This window comes from Syzygium oleosum, unplaced genomic scaffold (genome assembly GCF_021117445.2).
Source record: "Syzygium oleosum isolate NSW1041296 unplaced genomic scaffold, Sole_v2.1 Sole_v2.02, whole genome shotgun sequence".
Taxonomy (NCBI): Eukaryota; Viridiplantae; Streptophyta; class Magnoliopsida; order Myrtales; family Myrtaceae; genus Syzygium; species Syzygium oleosum.
The window spans coordinates 4,797,099-4,816,848 of NW_026607486.1; the positions used below are offsets into that span (position 1 = coordinate 4,797,099).

Sequence of the window (19,750 nt, forward strand, 5' to 3'; positions counted from 1 at the left end):
AGGAGCACCTTAGGGCATGACCGAGTCTGTAAACCATCATACAAGTTTTCAGCAGTAGGAAGAAATTATGACTTGAAGATCAAGAGGTAACAACTTCTGGGACACAATATAGGTTATCATACATTGCGAACTAGCGCTAACAGAAGAACAGGCGTACTAATCGTGGATACACCCGCACGATACATTTCAAGGCCCCTCTACAAAAAAGGACCATCTGCCAAGATTCTATATCTAGACTTCGAAAACAATTAGTTGAAACTGAGACCTTGGTAATCCTAAACCCACTACCATACATACAGCTAGAGCAGCGATCGAGACACCAGTTAATATTTACAAAACTGGACATAATGATTCCGAGACTTTACACAAATGACACAGCTACTGCCAAATATTTCCTACGCCAAATGGAGTTCTCCATTATTCCCCTACGAAATGGCATCAAGTGTCATGCTGCCACTTCCATAATCTCCATCAGCTTACAATTTTGTGCAGAAGCTTCCGATGCATCCATATCCAGGGCATTGTCATCATCACTTCGCACTTCATCTTCCACATCGTCATCGTCAATGTCATCATTATCATCACTACCTCCGACATCACCTTCATGATTGCGAATGTCATTGGTTTTGTAGTAATCATCATCTTCATTGCTTTCATGTATTAATGGCGATGGATTCTTGTCATCAGCAGGGTCCACGTCTTCAGCAAGGCCATTAGAATCGGTTGTGGCACAGTTGAGTTTCCCTTCATCACCAATGACTTCAATGGCAGTAGTTGTGTCAGCATCTGACCCAGTAACATCATCACTCTTGACTTCTTTGATCATAGTTGGTGATGCTGAAAGCTTAGAATCCAGGGCAACAGCAGAAGTTATGGCTGAAAGAATATCCGGCTTAGCCTCGATATCAATCCATCTGTCCCCCACCCAATCTCTAGCAATCCGCAAATCCTTCATTTGCATACTCATGAATAAGTTTTCACCTGATACCACCAAGAATAACATTTTTTGTTCCGGTCATCAAGAATAAAATTAAAAGAAACAGAAATAGAAGCAGAGAACAGATCAATGCAAAGATACGAGACAGCACAAACTTATTATCATATTTCTTTTAACACACTTACCGGGAAAATAAATTTTCATATCATCATCTTCACAGTTATTGACCCTGATTACAACCCCTTCCCACCAGCCATCACTCCACCATGCATCCACTGCCACTCCAACATCAAGAGGTGATTTGGTTTGATCAACAGAATATGGAATCGGCCGGATTGTTAGGCGGCTTGAAACCCTCATCCCAAGCTTATCAGGAGCAGCAAATTTGACGGCAGGTATCCACTCCTACACCGGCAGTGCAAGCGTCAATTGCCAATTTAATGGAGAATAGAGTGAGTTTGCTAAACATGCGGGTAGAGGATGGGCTATGAGCATGGGTTATATTTGTCTTGTTCAAACACAACTAATTGAAAAAGGGAAAGGAAACATTTAAAAGGTTCACAGCATATAAAAAAAGAGCTTTTTCAATTAGTTTTGCTTAATTATGAACATTTCCATCTTAGGGTCTACAACATTTAAGATAATTCCACCTCGGAGTAAAAAATGAGCTTCTAATTCTAAATAAAATTAAATAATAACAGAGAGAACGTTGCGCTTAGAGAATTGAAAAAGTTAGTGTACCTCAAGATTGGCACTTCCATTGTCATCCTTCAAGTCATCATAACAGACTTTCAACTGCTTTCTGGTCACCTGCAAAATAGTACACCTGAACCAGCAGCCTCGGATGCCACTATCTTGGCATAGCAATTCGATCTTTTCACCAACTTTAAAACGTGGAGCCAAACGAGGCTGAGAGTTAACATGCTTAAGAGATAGCAACTTCCAAGCCAACAAACCATCATTTAATTTCTTATTTGCAGGTTCATATGTCAGATTGGCAAAATCTCCTCCAGATCTTTTTACTCCAGAATAAGCTGCAACACACCTCTTGTAACCTCTGCAACTTCTTGTCCTCTTACCACCCACCTTAACATCAGCACCTGAGGTTAAATCTTCATCTTCCTCCCCAGTCAGACCATTCCATGCTGTGTCTGGCTTTCGCAAAGGACTGGAAAGGAAACAAGAGAGAATGGGCTGATCGAAATAGCCCCTCAATTTGCTAAGATCAAATGATTTCACTTTGTTATTTCTAAACTGTCTGAAACATAGGTATATTTTGGATGATAATGCATGAGGAACCGCAGCCAAACACTTAGTGTAATGTTCGCGTGTCAGAACTGTAGCAGGACCATCAACACATTCTGCACTGACGACCTGTGCATAAGGCGTTATGAAAACTTCCTTGGGATGAGGATTTCGTATAGGTGTTACACCCTTGACTTCATCACTGTAGTGAAGCCACCTTATTTTGACCTTTTTCTGTCCCCTTCTGTCTTCATACATGTCTTCCAAATAAGCAAGATAGCGAGTCTCTCCCTTGCCCATGACAAATACAAACGAATGTATCTGACAACATAAAAAACATGTCAGGAGAAAATATAGCAGTAACAACACGAAAGAATTTGAGAAACATCAGGAAGCCCATGACTCAACAAAGATGTAGTTTCAACCGCGATGCACATCTCAAAGCAAATCTGAGCGGAGCAATAACATAAAAACTGATGAAACTTTACCGGTCACATATAGAGGTTGATACCTCTATGATTACACAGTGAAAAGTAGTATTCACATAAACACAGTGGCAGAACCAGGGGGGTTCTGGGAGGCAGCATTGCTGTCATCTGTCAGGACTTAGAAGTAATTCCCTTCTTCATAACATGTCCATTAATTTTGTGTCAAATGTTTTACTACGCCCGTCATTGGACATAAACATGATTCAATCCAGTAAATATAATGAAGCATGTATAAAGCGTGACTTCAACAAGCAAGAAACAACAATACTCATAACATTTCCATCTCAATGTGAAACATCCGATTCCCTCAAAGTAAAGAATGCCCACTTGAGGGGTCATTTTGTGCATATCAGAGATCAACCGAATAAGTTTTCCAGGTTTATCAGAATCTTGCAGAACTTTCTTGTCTCTCACATAGCAAAAGTGAAGTCTGACAACTGGAAGTTTGAAGAATGCATCAACTAACACGATAATAAAACTCCTGGTTACTTGCCTAGGTCCTCGTACCTATGAATTTATATACGTAACCTTGAGAGTTCATATTTCAGTAATTAGTGCTTACATCTATCGAAATCCCGTTCCGGCAGAAGGATGGGTAATGCTTCAGTTGTTTACCACATGTCCATGCAGTACCTGACCACACAATTTCTGAGGTATGCCCACCAAGTATGCTTGCCGGACGACCCTGAAAAGCTGATATTAAGCAAATATCACAGGCATAAAACACAGAAGACAGAAGGAAAAAGAAAATTGTACCTGGCAATCTGATACTTGAGCTAGTGACCTCTTCAGAGGAAACTCAAAATTTCTCAGAGCATGTGACTTATCAAGTTTAGGTGATCCTGCAAATGCAAAAAGATAGTTGAATAAGCTTATCATCACAATCTTCATGACGTACAGAGAACTTGGCATGCTAAATGCTTCATCTTGCGAGTACCAGCATATGCAACCATATGCAAACATTGACACTGTCCCTTTTGATTGTAGTATACAAGGTTGACATATCCAAAGGTCATTCTACTTCTAGCAATAACTTGCATCAAAGACACTAGCCAGAACTTTTGAATCATCAGCAGAATGCTATTATAAACTTAACTATGTGAACTCAATGCTGCGCCCAGGAGAGCTTACTCCCTTCGACAGATTCAATAATAGATTGGTAGTACCCGCAAGTTCCTTTCCAATTATGCACTTCCATGCAAGTCCAGCATGTGGCTATAATTTTTATAAGTAACAGATTAGCTTATGTGATAAATTAAAGGCAGGGATCTTGCCGGAGCACTTAATAGTGCATGTGCTTCAATCTACTCTACATATCCACTTCAAAGAGATGGTAGCGGAGGCACTTCAACAAACTATTCGCATAAAATATCGATGGCCCACCAGGCAAAGATTGCTTCAGATAAACTCCAGGATATGGAATTTCTGAATTCCGCAACTACGAAAACAACACCAACCTGTAAATCCTTGTGAAATTTTGCAAATTCTTTAGTTCCATGCACAATATCAGTACACTCTTCGAAAACCGAAACACAAGCAAAGACGTGACCTTCTAGCTTTGTACGCTGTATTATTGTTCTTTCTGAAGCATTTCATCGTTCGTCATGGTCTTTCTTTCATGATAGTGATACTACAAGCTGCAAGGGGAAAAGATAAGGTTTCATACGTACCACGGTGTTTTGATATCATAGATGTCAGCCAATCAACGACCTCTCTTCTCGATCTCCACTTGAAGCCGGCATGTATTGAACTTTGACTGCCAAAAGCTTCCACAAACTCGTCAGCAACAACATAGAACATATGCCTGACACTCCTCTCTGTTCCGACAACAGCAAGGATTGTTTCCCCAGCAGAATCCTTCAAAAAATAGTGAACCACACGGTTGCCACGCTCTAAGGAGACAAATTGCTCTTTCCACTCAACAAAATAACACCCTTCTCCGGACATTTTCGCCAAAACCACGGATGCAGTTCCAGCAACACCAAAACCTACTTTAAATACTCGTTACATAACTGAAAACGAAATCTGGCCTCGAGAGAGCGAAAACTCTCCGAAATGACTAGCCAACAGTGAGGACTATGATAATACAAATATAGGAAACCAGAAATCAGCAACTAAATTTTCCCGTGACATGACTCAATACAGCGAACGCCAATTCTGTGCCCCAGACCCAAGAACTCGCAAACTTACGAAGGGCACGGAACCTAGAGGAGTTCCGCAGATGAGGCACAAAAAGCAGATCAAGCCCTAATTACACGGCTTACGGTGGGGCGATCAAAGCGGGAAGAGGTCAAAGCGACCGACTTTCAGCCTTTTCCATGGATGAACAATTCCTGCTCTGAAGAGCTCTCGGAAGCTATCAGGAAGCAAGACATCACCATCGCCAGGCGGAAACGAAGGCCCGCGGGGGAGCAATTCTCAACTCCAACCGCAAAGCAGCCCCCACCCAACACAAAACCCGTGTTACCAAACCAGATCAACCAAAACCTCGCACGAAGCTACGCCCCCACAACGATCGGCGACCAGATCAGAGGACCCCCTCGCCCCAAAAGAGGGCCGCCCGGCTCGCAAGAACCCTCGAGCCAACACCGGCAACCGCCCAGGGGAAGCGAAGCGAACCGCGCGCCTCTGCCCAAAACGCCGGAAGGTGGGGCACAGGCCGCCGCCGAGGAGCGGGCCGGCGGGGCTCGAAGCAGCCGAGGGGACGGGGGGTGACTAGGGTCTTCTGGGAGGGTTGGAGCGGGGAGGTCAAACTGGGGAAGGGCGGCGCGTTCACACGGCGGCGCGCTCCGGGAGAGCAGCGAGGGGCAAGTGAAATGGAGATGGTTAGAGAGAGAAAGGGAGGGAGGCCGTACGGAGGTTCTAGAGAGAGAGAGAGAGGGGAGCCGAGAGATGTCGCAGAGGATGACGAAGAGCACTTGCGTAACAAACCATGGACATGGGGGAAGCGCAGAGAGAGAGAGAGAGAGGAGAGAGAGCCAATGGTGAAATGATGAGAGAGAAGGAGTGGGGAGGGTTGGGTTTGGTTGGTACTTGGTAGGACCGAAGAAGAAGAAGAAGAGGAGGAAGAAGAAAGAAAAAAAATGGCGAATGTGTGGAAATGAAATGTGGTGGATTGACCGCGGGCCCATGGGCCTGTACTCGGCCCAAACGGACACCGTTGATCATCCCGCAAGCCTGCGATGCTTAAATCGAGGGCCGGGAGACATGGGCCGGGTTTGGGCCGAAATCCTGACTTCCGGAATCGGGGTACGGGCTTAGCGGCCCATTTGGATCCTTTCTTGCGCGAGCGGTTTATCTAATAATGTGTACGTATACTATCTTAGAGCTCTACTGTGCGAGCCCTAAAAAGAGGCGTCTCTCGCGGATTTGGAAATTGTGTTTGAATTTTTCTGAACTGGGCTTTGTAATCGGATTGGGAAGATGCATACCCGTTCCGGAACTCGAAAAGGGTGCGGAAGGGCGACCACCATGCCGTGCCATCATCTCTTATGGGTATCGTTGCAAGAATGTCCGGATTGAGTCGTGATGACTCGAAACACCAGCAACTCAAAAGTCCGAGGACGGCGTACACTTCACCGCTTCACCTTAGCCCCAGTTGCACCTCGGAAATTAGGGATCCTCTCCTCATGAAGTATAAATGTTCAAGACGCGACTTGGCTAGAGATTAGCTCGCGAAATAGCTCGAACTTGTGTTCTTATCGAGGCGCGCGACTCTTCTGTCCTTGGCCTATCACGCTTGGCGGTGGGAACACCAGTATTCTTGCCTTAATTCCACGGCACCATGATTAGAAGAACCAACCATAAACCCAAGATATTTTCTCTCATTTCTAGACACTTCCTCCTTTCCTACAGGAAGCTAACACTCATTGGAAGCTGAGGGGTTTTAAAGATGAAAAGCGACTGGTCATGTGATCTAGATTCATCCTCTACATAATAAATACCATCCTACCAAGATTTTTTTCATCGCTGCATTCACTACCCATAACAAATGAAAAGGTTAGCATATTCGATAACCTTGTGGCCATTTCTCATCCAAGTATAGGGCCATTAAGAAGTCTATAAATACATACAGGCAACAACCCTCTTCGGCTTGCTCTGGCTTCGAGCCTTCTTTCTCTTTCAAATCCCTCTCTTTTTGAAAATTGGGTGACGTTTTTCTGCCTTCCTTTTGTTTTCTGGTGCACGGGAACTGTAAAGCAATGGCCTTCAAGTGGTTGCTCAGTTCAGCATTCATCCAAGTTCTGGGGATTGCAGAAGAAACTGTAGAGGAAAAAGAAAAGGGCAAGGCTAATAATGGATGCTCCAATGGAAGACGGACCCGTGATCAAGCCCAACGTAGCGGGAAGGCCGACAGCAAGGACAGAGCAGAAGAGCTTGCATCTGCAACGAGGTTCCAAATGCCTCTTCACTACCCGAGGTACACAAAAGCTGACTATGAGAAGATGGAGGAATGGAGACTCGATTTGCTCCTCCAAGAATATGGGATGAACTGTCAGTGTCAGGGCTCTCTTGATGAGAAGAGGGCATTCGCCATCGGCGCTTTCTTGTGGCCTGATCAGCGTTGACTCCCAAAAGACCGAACTTTACTGGTGCAAGAACTTGTACTGTCGCTCGAGTGATGTAAAAGACAAAACCTGTTGAAGAATTATGCAGTCTTGAGGTTAGTGTCGTGAAGTCATGTTGGCGAAATGAACAGTCGCCGTGATCAAAGGGATGTGGATACTTTTGGAAGATGAAACCACTATCGCCCTGGTCCTGATGGAGAGAGTCAGTTCCGTAATAATAGATAACTTTTTTTCCATGGATTTGCTATTTGTTTTTTTTTTATATGGATTTATTAACATAATTTCGAGTTTAAGGTGGAATGATCATTTCTATAATCCTCTGATATTATTCATTTTTCAAGTGTAGACTATCATGTCGTAGAGGATATTTCCATAATGTTATTCAACACAGATTTAATTAATATGTATATCATTAATTTGTTAAATATGAGCAACCACCTTATGTTGTGTTTTTGTATCCATTTATTGACAAAATATTCTGTTAAAAAGGGTATCCATGCAACTTTTTAATTGCAAAAATCATCACTTATTGTGCAGTCAGGGATGCCTTCTCTTTGCAATATACACGGTCATGTGATGAACCCTCTAAATATTGTACCTATTTTACTTTATATTAACTTTTTTGTAACGACAGGTATCCCTCCATCGTTAGATTCTCCTTAATTTAAAGCACTAATATAGATGTGCTAAAGTAATCTCGAAAATCGATTTGCTAAAGAGCAATATAGGATACATAAACAATTTGCCTAACAACCGGAGATTATGCTAAAGTGAAAAATAGAATCGATACGCACATAAACAATACACGCTTGAAGCTAAATAATGATACATAAGAAATAGAGATTTACTTAAAGTGCAAAATGGAATCGACATATACACGAAAAATATACTATTAGGGGTTAGAAATTTGCTCAAACGACCATCAAAAGCAAATTCGTTAGCTAAACCCCGTGCCCGAGCATGCCACGTACCTCAACCTCGCGGGTTTTAGATCCTATGCACTCGCCTGTTACCACGATCAACATTAATCCAAAGATACTTGACTTTCTGTTTTTTGGTCGATGAAAGATACTTAACTTCGTGTCGCTTGTTCATGCAAAAGGCCCTGAGCTAGAAACGTAGAACCCACGAGATATCATTCTAAATGATCATGAATCTGCTCAGATCTCTGTCGTGTCTTTTGATTGAACGGTACCCAACAAAGATAATTCTCGTTTGCTGACGTTCCGGATCGGCTACACAAATCCTTCGCGAGTCGACGCTCCTCGGTGCATCATCAACCGTCCCATCACCGCGGACCGCCACAGTTGACAGCGACAACGCGTCGAAGTCTCTACCACGTTCTGAAACGGGGTACCGTCATCTTCTTCTTCAGCTGCTCCTTTTTCGGTTTTCTTTTGCTTTTTATCTTGTGGGTGAAGGAGCTGAGAGAGCCGTTCCTGAATGCTCCCCTGTTTTCTCTGGTAAGCGTTAAAAGCATCTGGGTTTCGCCAAAATTCTTGCCTTTTTTTTTTGTTTTTTTCTTCTTGGAACTTGTTGGTGGATTTGAGGGTGAGTGACGTTTGGGTTCAGATCCACTTATTTCCTCTGGCGAAACTTGATTGCTAAGCAACTCTAATTTGGTTTCCTGCTGTAACAATTCTGATCTTGGGGTTCCCGGGTTGGGCAAAGAGAGGTGATCTTTTTTTTCTCTGCTATTGTTTTTTTCAAATGGGAGTGGATTGTGCAATTCTTGAAAATTATAATTAGAAACTGCGTGGTGAATTGGTCTGACTAGTTCTGTGGTAAAGAAATGGGATTCTCTGAATCTGTTCGTTCCGAAAATGATAAATTGCTTGGTGATAGCAGATCCCGGGGCTTCAGATTTTCATTTTCACACTGCACACGGTGCAGTCCGTTTACTGGCACTCTTATGCTATCTTGAGTACGCTAGCTTATGTGTTGACTGTCTTAGAAATCAAAAGGCTCTGTCTTTCTTCTAGACAAGAAAACTTCTCAACTGTGATCTGGTCTCTTTGGGTTGTTGAAAGCATGAATAGACTTGCCTCAAACATGATAGTTATTGAAGCATGAACAGTGCTCTGCTCATCGGTGGTGCTATTTTATATTGAACCATTGATAGTGATCTCTTCACTTGGCTTTGATTGAGGTCTTAAAAGTTTAGGCTTGTTTTGATATCTTCCAGGTGATCCTCTGTTGCGGAAGCCCCTCCATGGATGCTAATGGTGTGAAGCTTCCCTTACTGTCGAAGCCGCTTGATTCAACTCCAACAGATAAAAAGGAACCCAAGAGAAGGAGGTTTCGGCGCTGCAAAAGTGCTCCTCTTGCAGAGGGCATTCCTCGTGAAGCGAATCTCAATGGCTCAATCCAGTGTTCCGAGTCCGTACCAGGGTACCTCCACCCCAGTTTCAAAAGAGTTGCAATACTCTTGGCGCTCTACATAGGTTTTGGCACGGTGTGCTTCTACCTTGCGAAGAACGAGATCGATGGAGAAAAGACAAATGACATTCTTGATGCAGTTTATTTCTGTATTGTGACAATGACCACTGTTGGGTATGGAGACCTTGTGCCAGGCAGCGCTCTGACAAAACTACTTGCTTGTGCTTTTGTCTTCTCGGGGATGGCTCTTGTTGGCCTAATTCTGAGCAAAGCGGCAGATTACCTTGTAGAGAAGCAGGAAATCATGCTGTTCAAAGCCCTGCATTTGCATAACAAAGTTGGCCCCGCTGAAATGCTAAAAGAAATCGAAACCAACCGAGTGAGATACAAGTGTGTCACAGCCTTTATCCTTCTGCTGTTGCTCATAGTTGCTGGAACAGCTTTCCTAGTTCTAGTCGAGCACCTGGACATTGTTGACGCATTCTACTGTGTGTGTTCTACCATCACAACACTAGGATACGGAGATAAAAGTTTCTCAACCGAAGCAGGGCGTGTTTTTGCTGTGTTTTGGATACTAACAAGTACGATATGTGTGGCTCAGTTTTTCCTCTACATTGCTGAGCTAAACACGGAAAATAGACGGAGGGCATTGGTCAAATGGGTTCTCTCTAGGAGAATGACTCATGTAGATCTGGAGGCAGCTGATCTTGATGATGATGGGGTTGTCGAGTAAGTTCAATTTTTGCTTAATTGAACGCCAATATGGGGCATTTTGATAAATCCTTCATCTAATAGCCACAGGTTACCACGGGAGTCATTACCAACAGATTGGCAAAATTATGGTGGTCCTTATGTTTGCAATTATCTAGGTTTATACTAACGTTTGAAAAAAAAGGAAATTATTTCTTGAGGAAAAATTACCACTTCCGCTTTTCCACGCGCTGAATCATTTTAAATGCCCCAGTATTCTGTTTCTGTTGCAACTTGCTTGTTGATGGCTTCTATTTGTCTTTTATCTGCACTTATCATGAATGCGATTCTTGCTTTTCAGCGCTGCTGAGTTCATTATATATAAGCTCAAGGAAATGGGGAAGATTAGTCAAGAAGATATATCACTAATTTTGGAGGAGTTTGATGATCTTGATGTCGACCAATCAGGAACTTTGTCCGTTTCTGATACAACACTTGCCCAATCGTCCTAAGCGGAACGTGATTGCACCATACTTGAGCGATTAATGACTTCTACAGTTGTGTATATCATATTGGATTGTTGATGTTATGTGCATATGGTAGGTCCTTCAATTAGGGTTCTTCTTTCATGGTTTAGAAAAACTTCGCAACACTAGCTTTATCAGGAAAATGAGAGATTTGGCTCGGAGCTGTTCAAGATCCTACAGGCATCTCTCGTGTGACAATTTCCATCACTGAAAAGAGTGAGATGTTGATGATAATCTCTATTGCAGGAGTAGCATTTAATGGCATTTGAGTATGTTCTCTTAATAAAGTATACACCTCTCTCTTTATTATGTTGAGTAAGATGGTTGATTCAGCACTTTATATCTCCAATTTTGCCTGAATGTGCAAACTATGAGCAACAGCCACATCCTTCATTACACTTGAACTTTTCTGAAGATTCTCGGTCGGAATACAGTAAGAAATGTATATTCCCGTACTCCTGCAGGGCAGTAAGTCATAATGAATCTTTTTGTGCTCACGAAAGATTATCCTTCAGATTTCATTTGTTGTTGACGTATTGGATGTCGTAGATCAAGTATACAATTCCGTACAGCTGATGTGCTTCTTGTTTATACTAGAACACCAGACGTCCTCTGATGCAAATTGTGTCATTAATAACTGAAATCAACAGCATTTTGATGCAATATTACGTCCTCTTGATTCTCGAGTTCATGATGCTTCAAAAGTGGAATTATACAATAACTACTAAGTGGACTTTGGACATAAACAATCAGGTGGTCTCAACGTCTTGAAATTTTATCTGAGACATGCTGAGGCCATAAAAAGATCACCGAACCTGAGTGCATCCACTGTAGATGATTACGCGAACAGACCCGTATTTTCAATTAACTGACTTTCAAACTAATGAGTGACAAGCTTTGGGTGTTCAGTTCAACCGAAGTTCGATATCATCGAGATCGCTAAACGTTATTGTCCATCTAACTCGTGCTCACGATTATGATTGCAGGTAAAGCACGGGAGTATGATTAGGCGGGCTATAGGATGTGTCGATAAGTCTTTAAAGCAAATCCAGACACCATGATTCTCCATCCTTAAGGGAAGCACCATGATTGCTTCATTAGTCAAAAGCTCTTTTGGCACGTGTTTAAGAGCAATGCCCAGTTTCTGAATCGACTATTTCCTGTGAAATCGAGTGAAAAGGAAAAAGATTGTAGCTCAGCTCTCTCAGAACTCAGAAGCTCTGCTTCTGGCCTTTGCAAGTTTCTTCCTTATTGAAAAGAAAGCTTCCCTCTCTCTGTTCCAGGACCATTTTTTGTCTTTCGTTTCCTGGAAAGGGGAAATCTCAACTGGTAGCCAAAGTTTGGGGACAGTTTGGCAGATAATTATCATTCCAGACTCTCTTCCCTTCTTCATAGCTGATCTGTTACTTTCAGCCTGAGGCATGTAGAACTTACCTTTTTTTTGCTGCTACCTTTTTATAGATGCCAATATAGTCCCCACCATATTGTCCATCGTTACTTCCTTTTTTTCTTCTCTGCCAGGATGAGAAAGCTAGCAGAGAAGCAAATTTGTGCCCTCCTTCCCGTCAAAACACCAAAATTCAACATTAGAGTGATTGTTGCTTCTCTAGTTTTTGCCGGTTTTACGAGCTCTGGTTTCGTTCCTCTTCCAGTCAAGATTCCACTCTTGGCACTCTCAGCCGTCTTCTTTGTCACATCTTTCCTGAAGAAGAAGAAAGCTGTGGACGAAAGTGCCGCCGGACATAAAAATCTGGAGCTTCACCACATAGGTACTGTTGACAAGCACTTCCAACAAAAAACCCAACAGGTAGCGGAATCGGAGGGAGAAAGAAGTGCTGCCCAGATGGTTAAAATCCGGAAAGGATCGCTGGATTTTCCAGCAGGCGGTGAAAGTGGTGATGAGTTGATAGAAAGTGAAACTTTCGAGCTACATTTCATCAGTTCTGATAACGGAAGTTGCAGCCCACTGGTTTGTTCAAGCGATGACGATGACAAGGACGACGGCAGCCTCATTGAGATCTCTCTACCAACTAACGTTTGCTTGGCCGATCTCTCGCCAAAGTCCATTGGTGAGAAGCAGGAAGTGACAGAGACTTTGACAGACGACGAAATCAATGAGGAAGACAACTTAATAGAACTAGACATATCCATGGGATCCATCAGGTGCTCGAAGTTTGAGATTTGAGGCATAGGCCATGCAAGTATGATCAAATATGTACAAGGATGCTCGATTTTACACTACACTGATCATCAAAATTCTATCTCGGCTTGGAGTCCTAATACAGCAATAAGTTTTTTGCCATGACACGGAATGTAATTGCATATTTAAGAAGTTAGCATTTATGTTTAGTTGTTTTATGCAATGTTTTGTTGAGAGAGTTCCGCTCCATTAGAAAAGAATGACGTCTTCTAGCCAAGCAACTATAAATGGGCTAAAGTTGCCCAATGTGTGCCTACTTTATCAAGAACAAGGGAAAAAAAGAGGTCAACAAGAAGAGAACAAAAAGGAATAGAGGCAAAGCTGAACCGTGCGCCTATTTGCAATCGGTTATTAGGAAAAGAAGTGGCCATTCCAAGGGACTATTGGCACAAGCATGACATCGGATAATGAAACGAATAGGATTTAGCCTGAAAAGGGGATAGAAATGGTTAAATGAACATCTTGAAAGTAATGAATGAATGTGTAGCTAAATCATCCACGAGGAGAGTCTAATATTCTAACATCTTGGCATCAGTTTTGCAAAATTTGAGCATCTCAGACATGCTCATGCTTCTTGGGCATTTTGCAACAAGGTACCGAACTCTATTTGTCAAACTCAACATCAACATGCAACTCAAAAGGAGAAGGGAAAAAACCATCCAGTTGGACTCATTACAGTCAAACATGTGCCCAAGAAAACATTCAATATAATTCCAGTTTCCAGCCACAGAAAACATTCAATATAACACCCGATCCAGCAATTCATTCACCAAAATCGGAGTGGAGGACAAAGCAATGACGCAAAAGCTACCACTAACATCAGTTTACAGGCTAAAATACGCCATGCAGAATTTCACAGAAAACTCATAATTTCGGTTAAAATCTGCAACCAGTTACCGTACTTGAGCAGATAGGAAGGAAAGGGGAGACAGACAGGAGCAAAAGTGTTGCAAAAGATGAGAATTGTGATTGACTAGAAATAGATATTTACAAGGTGATAAGACATGTACAATTCACATGGGCTAATCAACTACCGTATAGTTAGGTTCTCTACAGTCTACAAAAAACACATCGTGTGGTCAACAATGGTGATACAGTCGGGGGAAAAAGAGGCCGTAAAAAATGATACAGAAAAATAGCCAATCAAGGACAGAACATGAGCGAAACATCCTCAACTAAATCCTATTACATCACGATTCAAATGATAGTTCTACGATAATCTACAACATCTATGACTTCAGCAATGTCAAGCCATAACATCATCCACAAAGTCGGTTGCTCAAGCTAATCAACTCAAAAACATAAATTCAAAGGTCTTTCAAACTTAAAACGGAAGTTCCACTCCTAACATCCATGGGAAAACGCCATGCATTATCCCTCTCATATAAGATAGTCATAAAGGTCTTCACCATCTCCAAGTAGTCCATAGTACTGCCGTAGAGCTTCAAGTCTTGGTATTGACCCTTCTTTAGCTATGGAAAAAAAAAATGAGCCAAGCAACATTTGCATAAGAAATAAGTACTTGATGAGAAAAATAGAAATCCAAACAAGTACAGAAGAAGGCAAATTGATCAGAAAAAGTTAGCAATGCCACCCAATGCTGATGTGTCCATCAAAGTTACAGTCGGTTTCATGACTTTCTGTTTATGGCCCATGCAATAGAGACATTAGAATCTGAATATAAAGTGCCTATCTGAAATGTTCATGAAAACCTGTTAAAAAATCTCTGTAATCGAACATGGCAGTTTTCAGTTGTTTACGTGCAAAAGTAAATTTTGGACATTCTAACAGGATGATCATTTTTAGTTTTCTCATTGAAAAAACTAGACCGAATGCTTGTATTTGATTGCTCAGTATTTTATTCAATTAACAAAAGCAAAATAACTGAAAAGATCATTTCCTTTTTCAGAATCAGGCACCATTTCTTGAAACAACATTTAAAAACCACAAACAACTAAAAGAACAGCTCGACATGCAAGTCCCACTGTTCAGTGTTCTCTATCATTAGAAACAGAATGTAGCTTCTATAACATCCTTAAGAACAAAACCAGAGCTTCAAAATTTATTCAACCTTGAACTGACGACTGGATTGGGGCTTGGCTGCGCTAAATATTTGCACAGGCCAAGAAATCGTTTCAGTTAAAAAGCATTGGATGAATACTCGAAGCAAATGAAACTCAGAAAGCGCAGTGTATATCTAGGCAGAGAACTTTCCGTTGTAGAATAAAAAAAAATTTAAGATGATCGAAATACTTGAACCGGTCTGATTTAATTTGAGGGCGAGAAAAAAACGAGTTTATAGTGATGAATAAGCGAAAGGACCCTGAGTGAAGGTATGAGAATGCAGACATGATGTAACCTCAACTACGTGTTACAAAAACCACAACAAAACTAGCGGTAAATAAAGAGTTTCCAGAAAGAAAAATGCTGCGTGATATGTTCCAATCTAACTATTAAGAATTTCAACAGCAAACACTCCTCGCAAACAGAGTTGCACTACATTGTTTCACTAACATATGCAACTAAGCCATAAGAACTGAGATCGTTTCTCACTAGTTCAAGAATTCATTACCCTAGGCATACCACCACCAACTAACTTTACACCATCAACTATCCACATCAAAATTAAAGAATCATATCTGCAAGAATCTATATTTCTTTAAAAGATGGCATAACTACAAAATTAATTTTACGAACTGCGTCGAGGTTCGATCTTTAATACAAAACAAATATCAGGCATACGAAATGGAAAGAAAGGATGGCATGATACCCCAGAGAGCCAACTAATTCTAATTTTGTTGTCAGAATACAAATGCTTTCAGTATACACCAACTGTAAATTATTGTTGACAACACACATGCAAGCACGAAAGCACACATATCCAAGCACACAAGTGACGTGTTTAATAGAGGATCAAACAAGTCTAATGGTCAAAAAATTCGGGAAGCAATACATAATCACGAGATGTAATGCCAGTAGTCAGAGGACGATGCAGTAAAAATATAAATAGTTGAAAATGGTATGGAAAAATGCCGAATAAAACTTGTAAATCTCATCCAAGGGCTTAAATCTAAAAAATGATTCTGATGTACGAAACAAACCACCATACCATTCTGATGTAGGAAACAAACCGCCATACCAGTCAAAGACACACAAGGTTAAGAGCAGAGTAGATGCACTGTCAACGTATGTGAGTAACAAACAAAAGCTCTATGCAAATTCTCTACAACCACCAGCAGGCACTGAATAGATTACTCAATATGAAAATAAGTCACAAGAACAGATTATAATTACTCTATAGCATTGAAGCATGCTGAAAATGATGAAACGACTAGAACTACAGAGGGAACACTTCAATAGCCTCTAGATGGAATGAAGCATGTCATAGCAAATGAACAAAGAGAAGACCGCTTTCAGAATATTGGAACTTTAAAATACTATTAAGTCACTCAACTTCCAAAAATAATACTATTCCCAAGAAAAAATGTATCGTCTCACTTAAATGCAAAAGTCGCGTGATTAGCCTATCTGTAAGAATCTTTAAGCTCAAAGAGAAAATATCACAAGCAATAAACTGCAAAGAATGCACACACAAACATGGAAGAACTTACAAATAAACAGGATATCTGAAACTAGAAGAGAATGTTTGGATACTTACTTTGTTTAAGGCAGGAAAAACCATGCCCCACACAAGAAGAGGCCATCAAGAACTTAAATGCCCCATTTACAGGACCACTGTCCAATAGATGAAGAACCCACAAAAGCAGCAGAAGACGAACTGGATAGGCATGCATCTCTCTGTTTTGTTTCTTCCCATTCTCAATGGGAACAAGAACAGAGAAATTATTCGGAGGTAAGGCGACGCCTCTTTCCATAATCAGCATCCCTTGATTTTGAGCGATGGTCCTCCTCTTGCAATACTCTGGACTTGCTATGAGTTCTTGAGGACCGTCCTCTTTCATACTCATCATCATGCTCTGCCTCGCGGTCCCTGTACCGATAATGATCCGCATATCTGTCTCTGTCCTCCCTGTACCGATCCCGTTCTCGGTCCCTGTCCCTTTCCCGGTCCCTCTCCCTATCTCTTTCACGATCACGATCACGGGAACGTTCCCTGTCCCTATCACCACGTTCTCTGTCACGTTCTCTACTGATATCTCTATCCTCACGGGGCCTCCTCTCTGACCACTCATTATCATGAGCCACATCCTTCTCTCTAGGCATTTCTCTTTCATAACCCGATTCTCTATCATCACGGTATCTTCTGTCAGAAGAACCTGACCAGTCCCTCTCAAAACTCCTGTCCTTTTCCTTGTTGGGTGGCCAACCCCCTCTATCATGACTCACCTCACCGTACTGATGATCAGAAGCAGCTTCTTCCCCATAACTGGACTCACCTGCTCGACCCCCACCATGATCGTCACCGCCCCATCCACCCATATTAGGATCAGACCACATGCCCATGTTAGGTCCCTCAACACCAGATGTGGGCATCATCCCCATTGCATTCATCGGCATCCCTCTCCCAAAAAATGCAGGATTCACATGAGGAGCTACTCCAGGTAAGCCGACACCTCCCATAGGTCCACCAGGGAATGAAGGCATTATACCAGAAAATGGAGGAGTAGGCGCACCAGGAAAGCCACCATAGCTCCCCATCCTACCCATCGGTCCACCAAAAGTTGGATCAAAACCCTGACCCATCATCGACTGAGGGTGTAATAATGGAGGGGTACCGCCAATACCCTGGCCAAAACCATTGCCCCCATTACCCATGATGCCTCTCCCGCCCACTCCAGCACCCCTGTTTCTCATTGGACCAACAGGACCCCTATTTCCCATTCCTGCATTACCCCTGCCCCAATTTCCTCTCCCAAATCCTCTGTTATTATCACCACCTTGATAGTTGCCACCAGTGGTAATATTATTTCCTCCGGTCTTCGCTGCGGGTTCATTGGGCCCTCGTCTGGCCTGTGAAAGTGCAGCCTGAGCCATTTGTTGATTCCTATTTACTTGAGCTTCTCCCATTCTCTTAACACTATAAGGCGATGCAAAAGCAACTACACATGGTCTACCATTGAAAACATGCCCATTCATGCCTTCCTTACAGGATGTTGCAGCTGTTGGGTCGTAAAACTCAACCTGGCAATACCCTTTGGACTTTCCACTTGCTTTCTCATCAAAAAATTTGACCTCCTTCACTGGCCCATATTTGCACAGCTCTCCCTCCAGCTCAGCATCTGTTGTCCACCAATGCAAATCCCCCACAAACAGTATCGTTCCTCCACCTCCCCCTGCACCTCCACCCGAATTAGCTCCAACACCAGCACTGGCAACAGCAACAGTAACAGCAACGGCACCCGCAGACACGTTATTGACACCCGGATTCACCATCCCATTTCCACCAACACCTTTCACAGCTCCTCCTCCACTTTGCCTAGCTAAAACCTCATTTCCAATACTAGGAATGCTACCGACATTGGCAACATTACCTACACCGCCAGCATGTGCCTGCTGTCCAATCCCTTGAGGCCCTACGTCACTTCTACTTCCACTCTGTACCTCCATTTCGTTAACCTTACTAGACCCCGGCCCTAATTCAACCCTAAGCCCTCCGCTCCGCTGTTGTCCAACCACCAGCCCCGATCCACTCGGTCCCTTCATTTCATTTCCTCTAAAACCCTGGCTTTGATACCCCGAAACCCTAGAATCTCCTCCGCCATCGACAACCACCCCGCCGACACTCCCGCTCTCGCCGCCCCCGACACCGGGTATCGAAACGCCCTGAACAGAATCGGGCGCGACCATCGGAGGCTCGATCTTCTTCTCCTCCGCGACATCGCTTCTAAACCCTAAATCCTCGTTCTTCCGCATGGTCTGGAGGAAATTCTCCCCGACGTTCACGTCGTTGTACAAATCCTCGTAATCATCATCCTCCTCGACTAGGAACCCGTCGTCGGCGACCGCGGAGATCGCCTCGTTGCGGTGGAACTGATCCATCTGATCCCCACCCTCCCCGTACCCTCCCTCCCCTTCCTCCATCCTCTTTCTCTCTCCTAGGGTTTAGCGCTCCGGCGAGAGAGAGAGAGAGAGGAAGCGATCCCGCTCTACCCGAACGAAATTCCTCAGGAAACGACCAGCGACATGTGCGATCGAAGGGACAGCGAAGCGCGGAATCGACGAGGGGGTTTCCCGATCTTACCAGTGAGGAGAAAGTGCTGCGCCCTTGCGCCTGTGGAACAGTAGAGAGAGAGAGAGAGAGAGAGAGAGGGAGGGAGATAGAGAGAGAAGGAAACCCTAATCCTCCTGATCTGGAAGCTCGTGCCCGTGGGAGAGAGAGAGGGAGGGAGGTCGGCTAGGAGCTGAGAAATTTCTGGCCTTTTTGCTAATTTTCTTTGCTTTGTTGGTGTGGGAGTGCGGGTGAATGCTAACGTGAGCCCGGTGCGTGCCAGTGTTGCGCATTCGCTAACAGCACATTTTGCGTGCTTTGGATGAGTTGACCAAAACGCAAACCCGCAAATGGAATTAACATGTTCACAATTTTTTTGACTCTTTAAATAGGTTAATTTTTTTACCCAAAAAAAGAACTGTAGTAAAATCTTGTTTTGTAACAAAAGATTAGGTTACGAATGATTGCCATTCTATTTTATAAATTAATTTCTGATTTTTTTCTATTTTTGTTTCTGGACGAGTTTCTAAGAAAAAAACACGTTTGA

At 42.8% G+C, this 19,750-nt stretch overlaps 5 protein-coding genes and 1 long non-coding RNA gene across 9 annotated transcripts; 4 read left to right on the plus strand and 2 right to left on the minus strand.

Moving 5' to 3' along the window:
* Nucleotides 1-94: 94 nt before the first annotated feature.
* LOC115663646 (uncharacterized) lies at nt 95-5,708 on the minus strand. Of its 2 annotated transcripts, XM_056306896.1 has the most exons (7): nt 4,935-5,708; nt 4,341-4,658; nt 3,427-3,512; nt 3,233-3,355; nt 1,679-2,503; nt 1,123-1,342; nt 95-981 (listed from the first exon to the last, which is right to left on the minus strand). In XM_056306896.1, the coding sequence occupies exons 2-7, from the start codon at nt 4,615-4,617 to the stop codon at nt 446-448; spliced, it is 2,067 nt and encodes a 688-aa protein (XP_056162871.1). In that variant the 5' UTR covers nt 4,618-4,658; nt 4,935-5,708; the 3' UTR covers nt 95-445. The 2 variants fall into 2 exon arrangements, with proteins under 2 accessions (XP_056162871.1, XP_030441485.2); XM_030585625.2 differs by having other exon boundaries at nt 4,341-5,707.
* A 1,042-nt stretch (nt 5,709-6,750) lies between these two features.
* Nucleotides 6,751-7,478, plus strand: LOC115663699 (uncharacterized). The gene has a single exon (XM_030585688.2). It carries the CDS (start codon nt 6,873-6,875, stop codon nt 7,236-7,238), a length of 366 nt encoding a protein of 121 aa, XP_030441548.1. The 5' UTR covers nt 6,751-6,872; the 3' UTR covers nt 7,239-7,478.
* Nucleotides 7,479-8,356: 878 nt separating this feature from the next.
* Nucleotides 8,357-11,143, plus strand: LOC115663654 (two-pore potassium channel 1). 3 transcript variants are annotated; one of them, XM_030585650.2, is made up of 3 exons: nt 8,357-8,701; nt 9,424-10,346; nt 10,669-11,143. In XM_030585650.2, exons 2-3 carry the CDS (start codon nt 9,451-9,453, stop codon nt 10,817-10,819), a joined length of 1,047 nt encoding a protein of 348 aa, XP_030441510.1. In that variant the 5' UTR covers nt 8,357-8,701; nt 9,424-9,450; the 3' UTR covers nt 10,820-11,143. The 3 variants fall into 3 exon arrangements, with proteins under 3 accessions (XP_030441510.1, XP_056164936.1, XP_030441503.1); XM_056308961.1 differs by having other exon boundaries at nt 8,358-8,591; XM_030585643.2 differs by lacking the exon at nt 8,357-8,701 and adding an exon at nt 8,714-8,913.
* Nucleotides 11,144-11,279: 136 nt separating this feature from the next.
* LOC115663684 (uncharacterized) lies at nt 11,280-13,192 on the plus strand. The gene has a single exon (XM_030585673.2). The coding sequence runs from the start codon at nt 12,357-12,359 to the stop codon at nt 13,017-13,019; it is 663 nt and encodes a 220-aa protein (XP_030441533.1). The 5' UTR covers nt 11,280-12,356; the 3' UTR covers nt 13,020-13,192.
* A 789-nt stretch (nt 13,193-13,981) lies between these two features.
* LOC115663630 (uncharacterized) lies at nt 13,982-19,317 on the minus strand. Its single transcript, XM_030585613.2, has 2 exons — nt 16,693-19,317; nt 13,982-14,506 (listed from the first exon to the last, which is right to left on the minus strand). Exon 1 carries the CDS (start codon nt 19,074-19,076, stop codon nt 16,878-16,880), a length of 2,199 nt encoding a protein of 732 aa, XP_030441473.1. The 5' UTR covers nt 19,077-19,317; the 3' UTR covers nt 13,982-14,506; nt 16,693-16,877.
* LOC130137508 (uncharacterized) lies at nt 16,010-16,316 on the plus strand. Its single transcript, XR_008815932.1, has 2 exons — nt 16,010-16,152; nt 16,183-16,316. It is a non-coding gene; the product is annotated as an uncharacterized LOC130137508 (long non-coding RNA).
* Nucleotides 19,318-19,750: the final 433 nt, after the last annotated feature.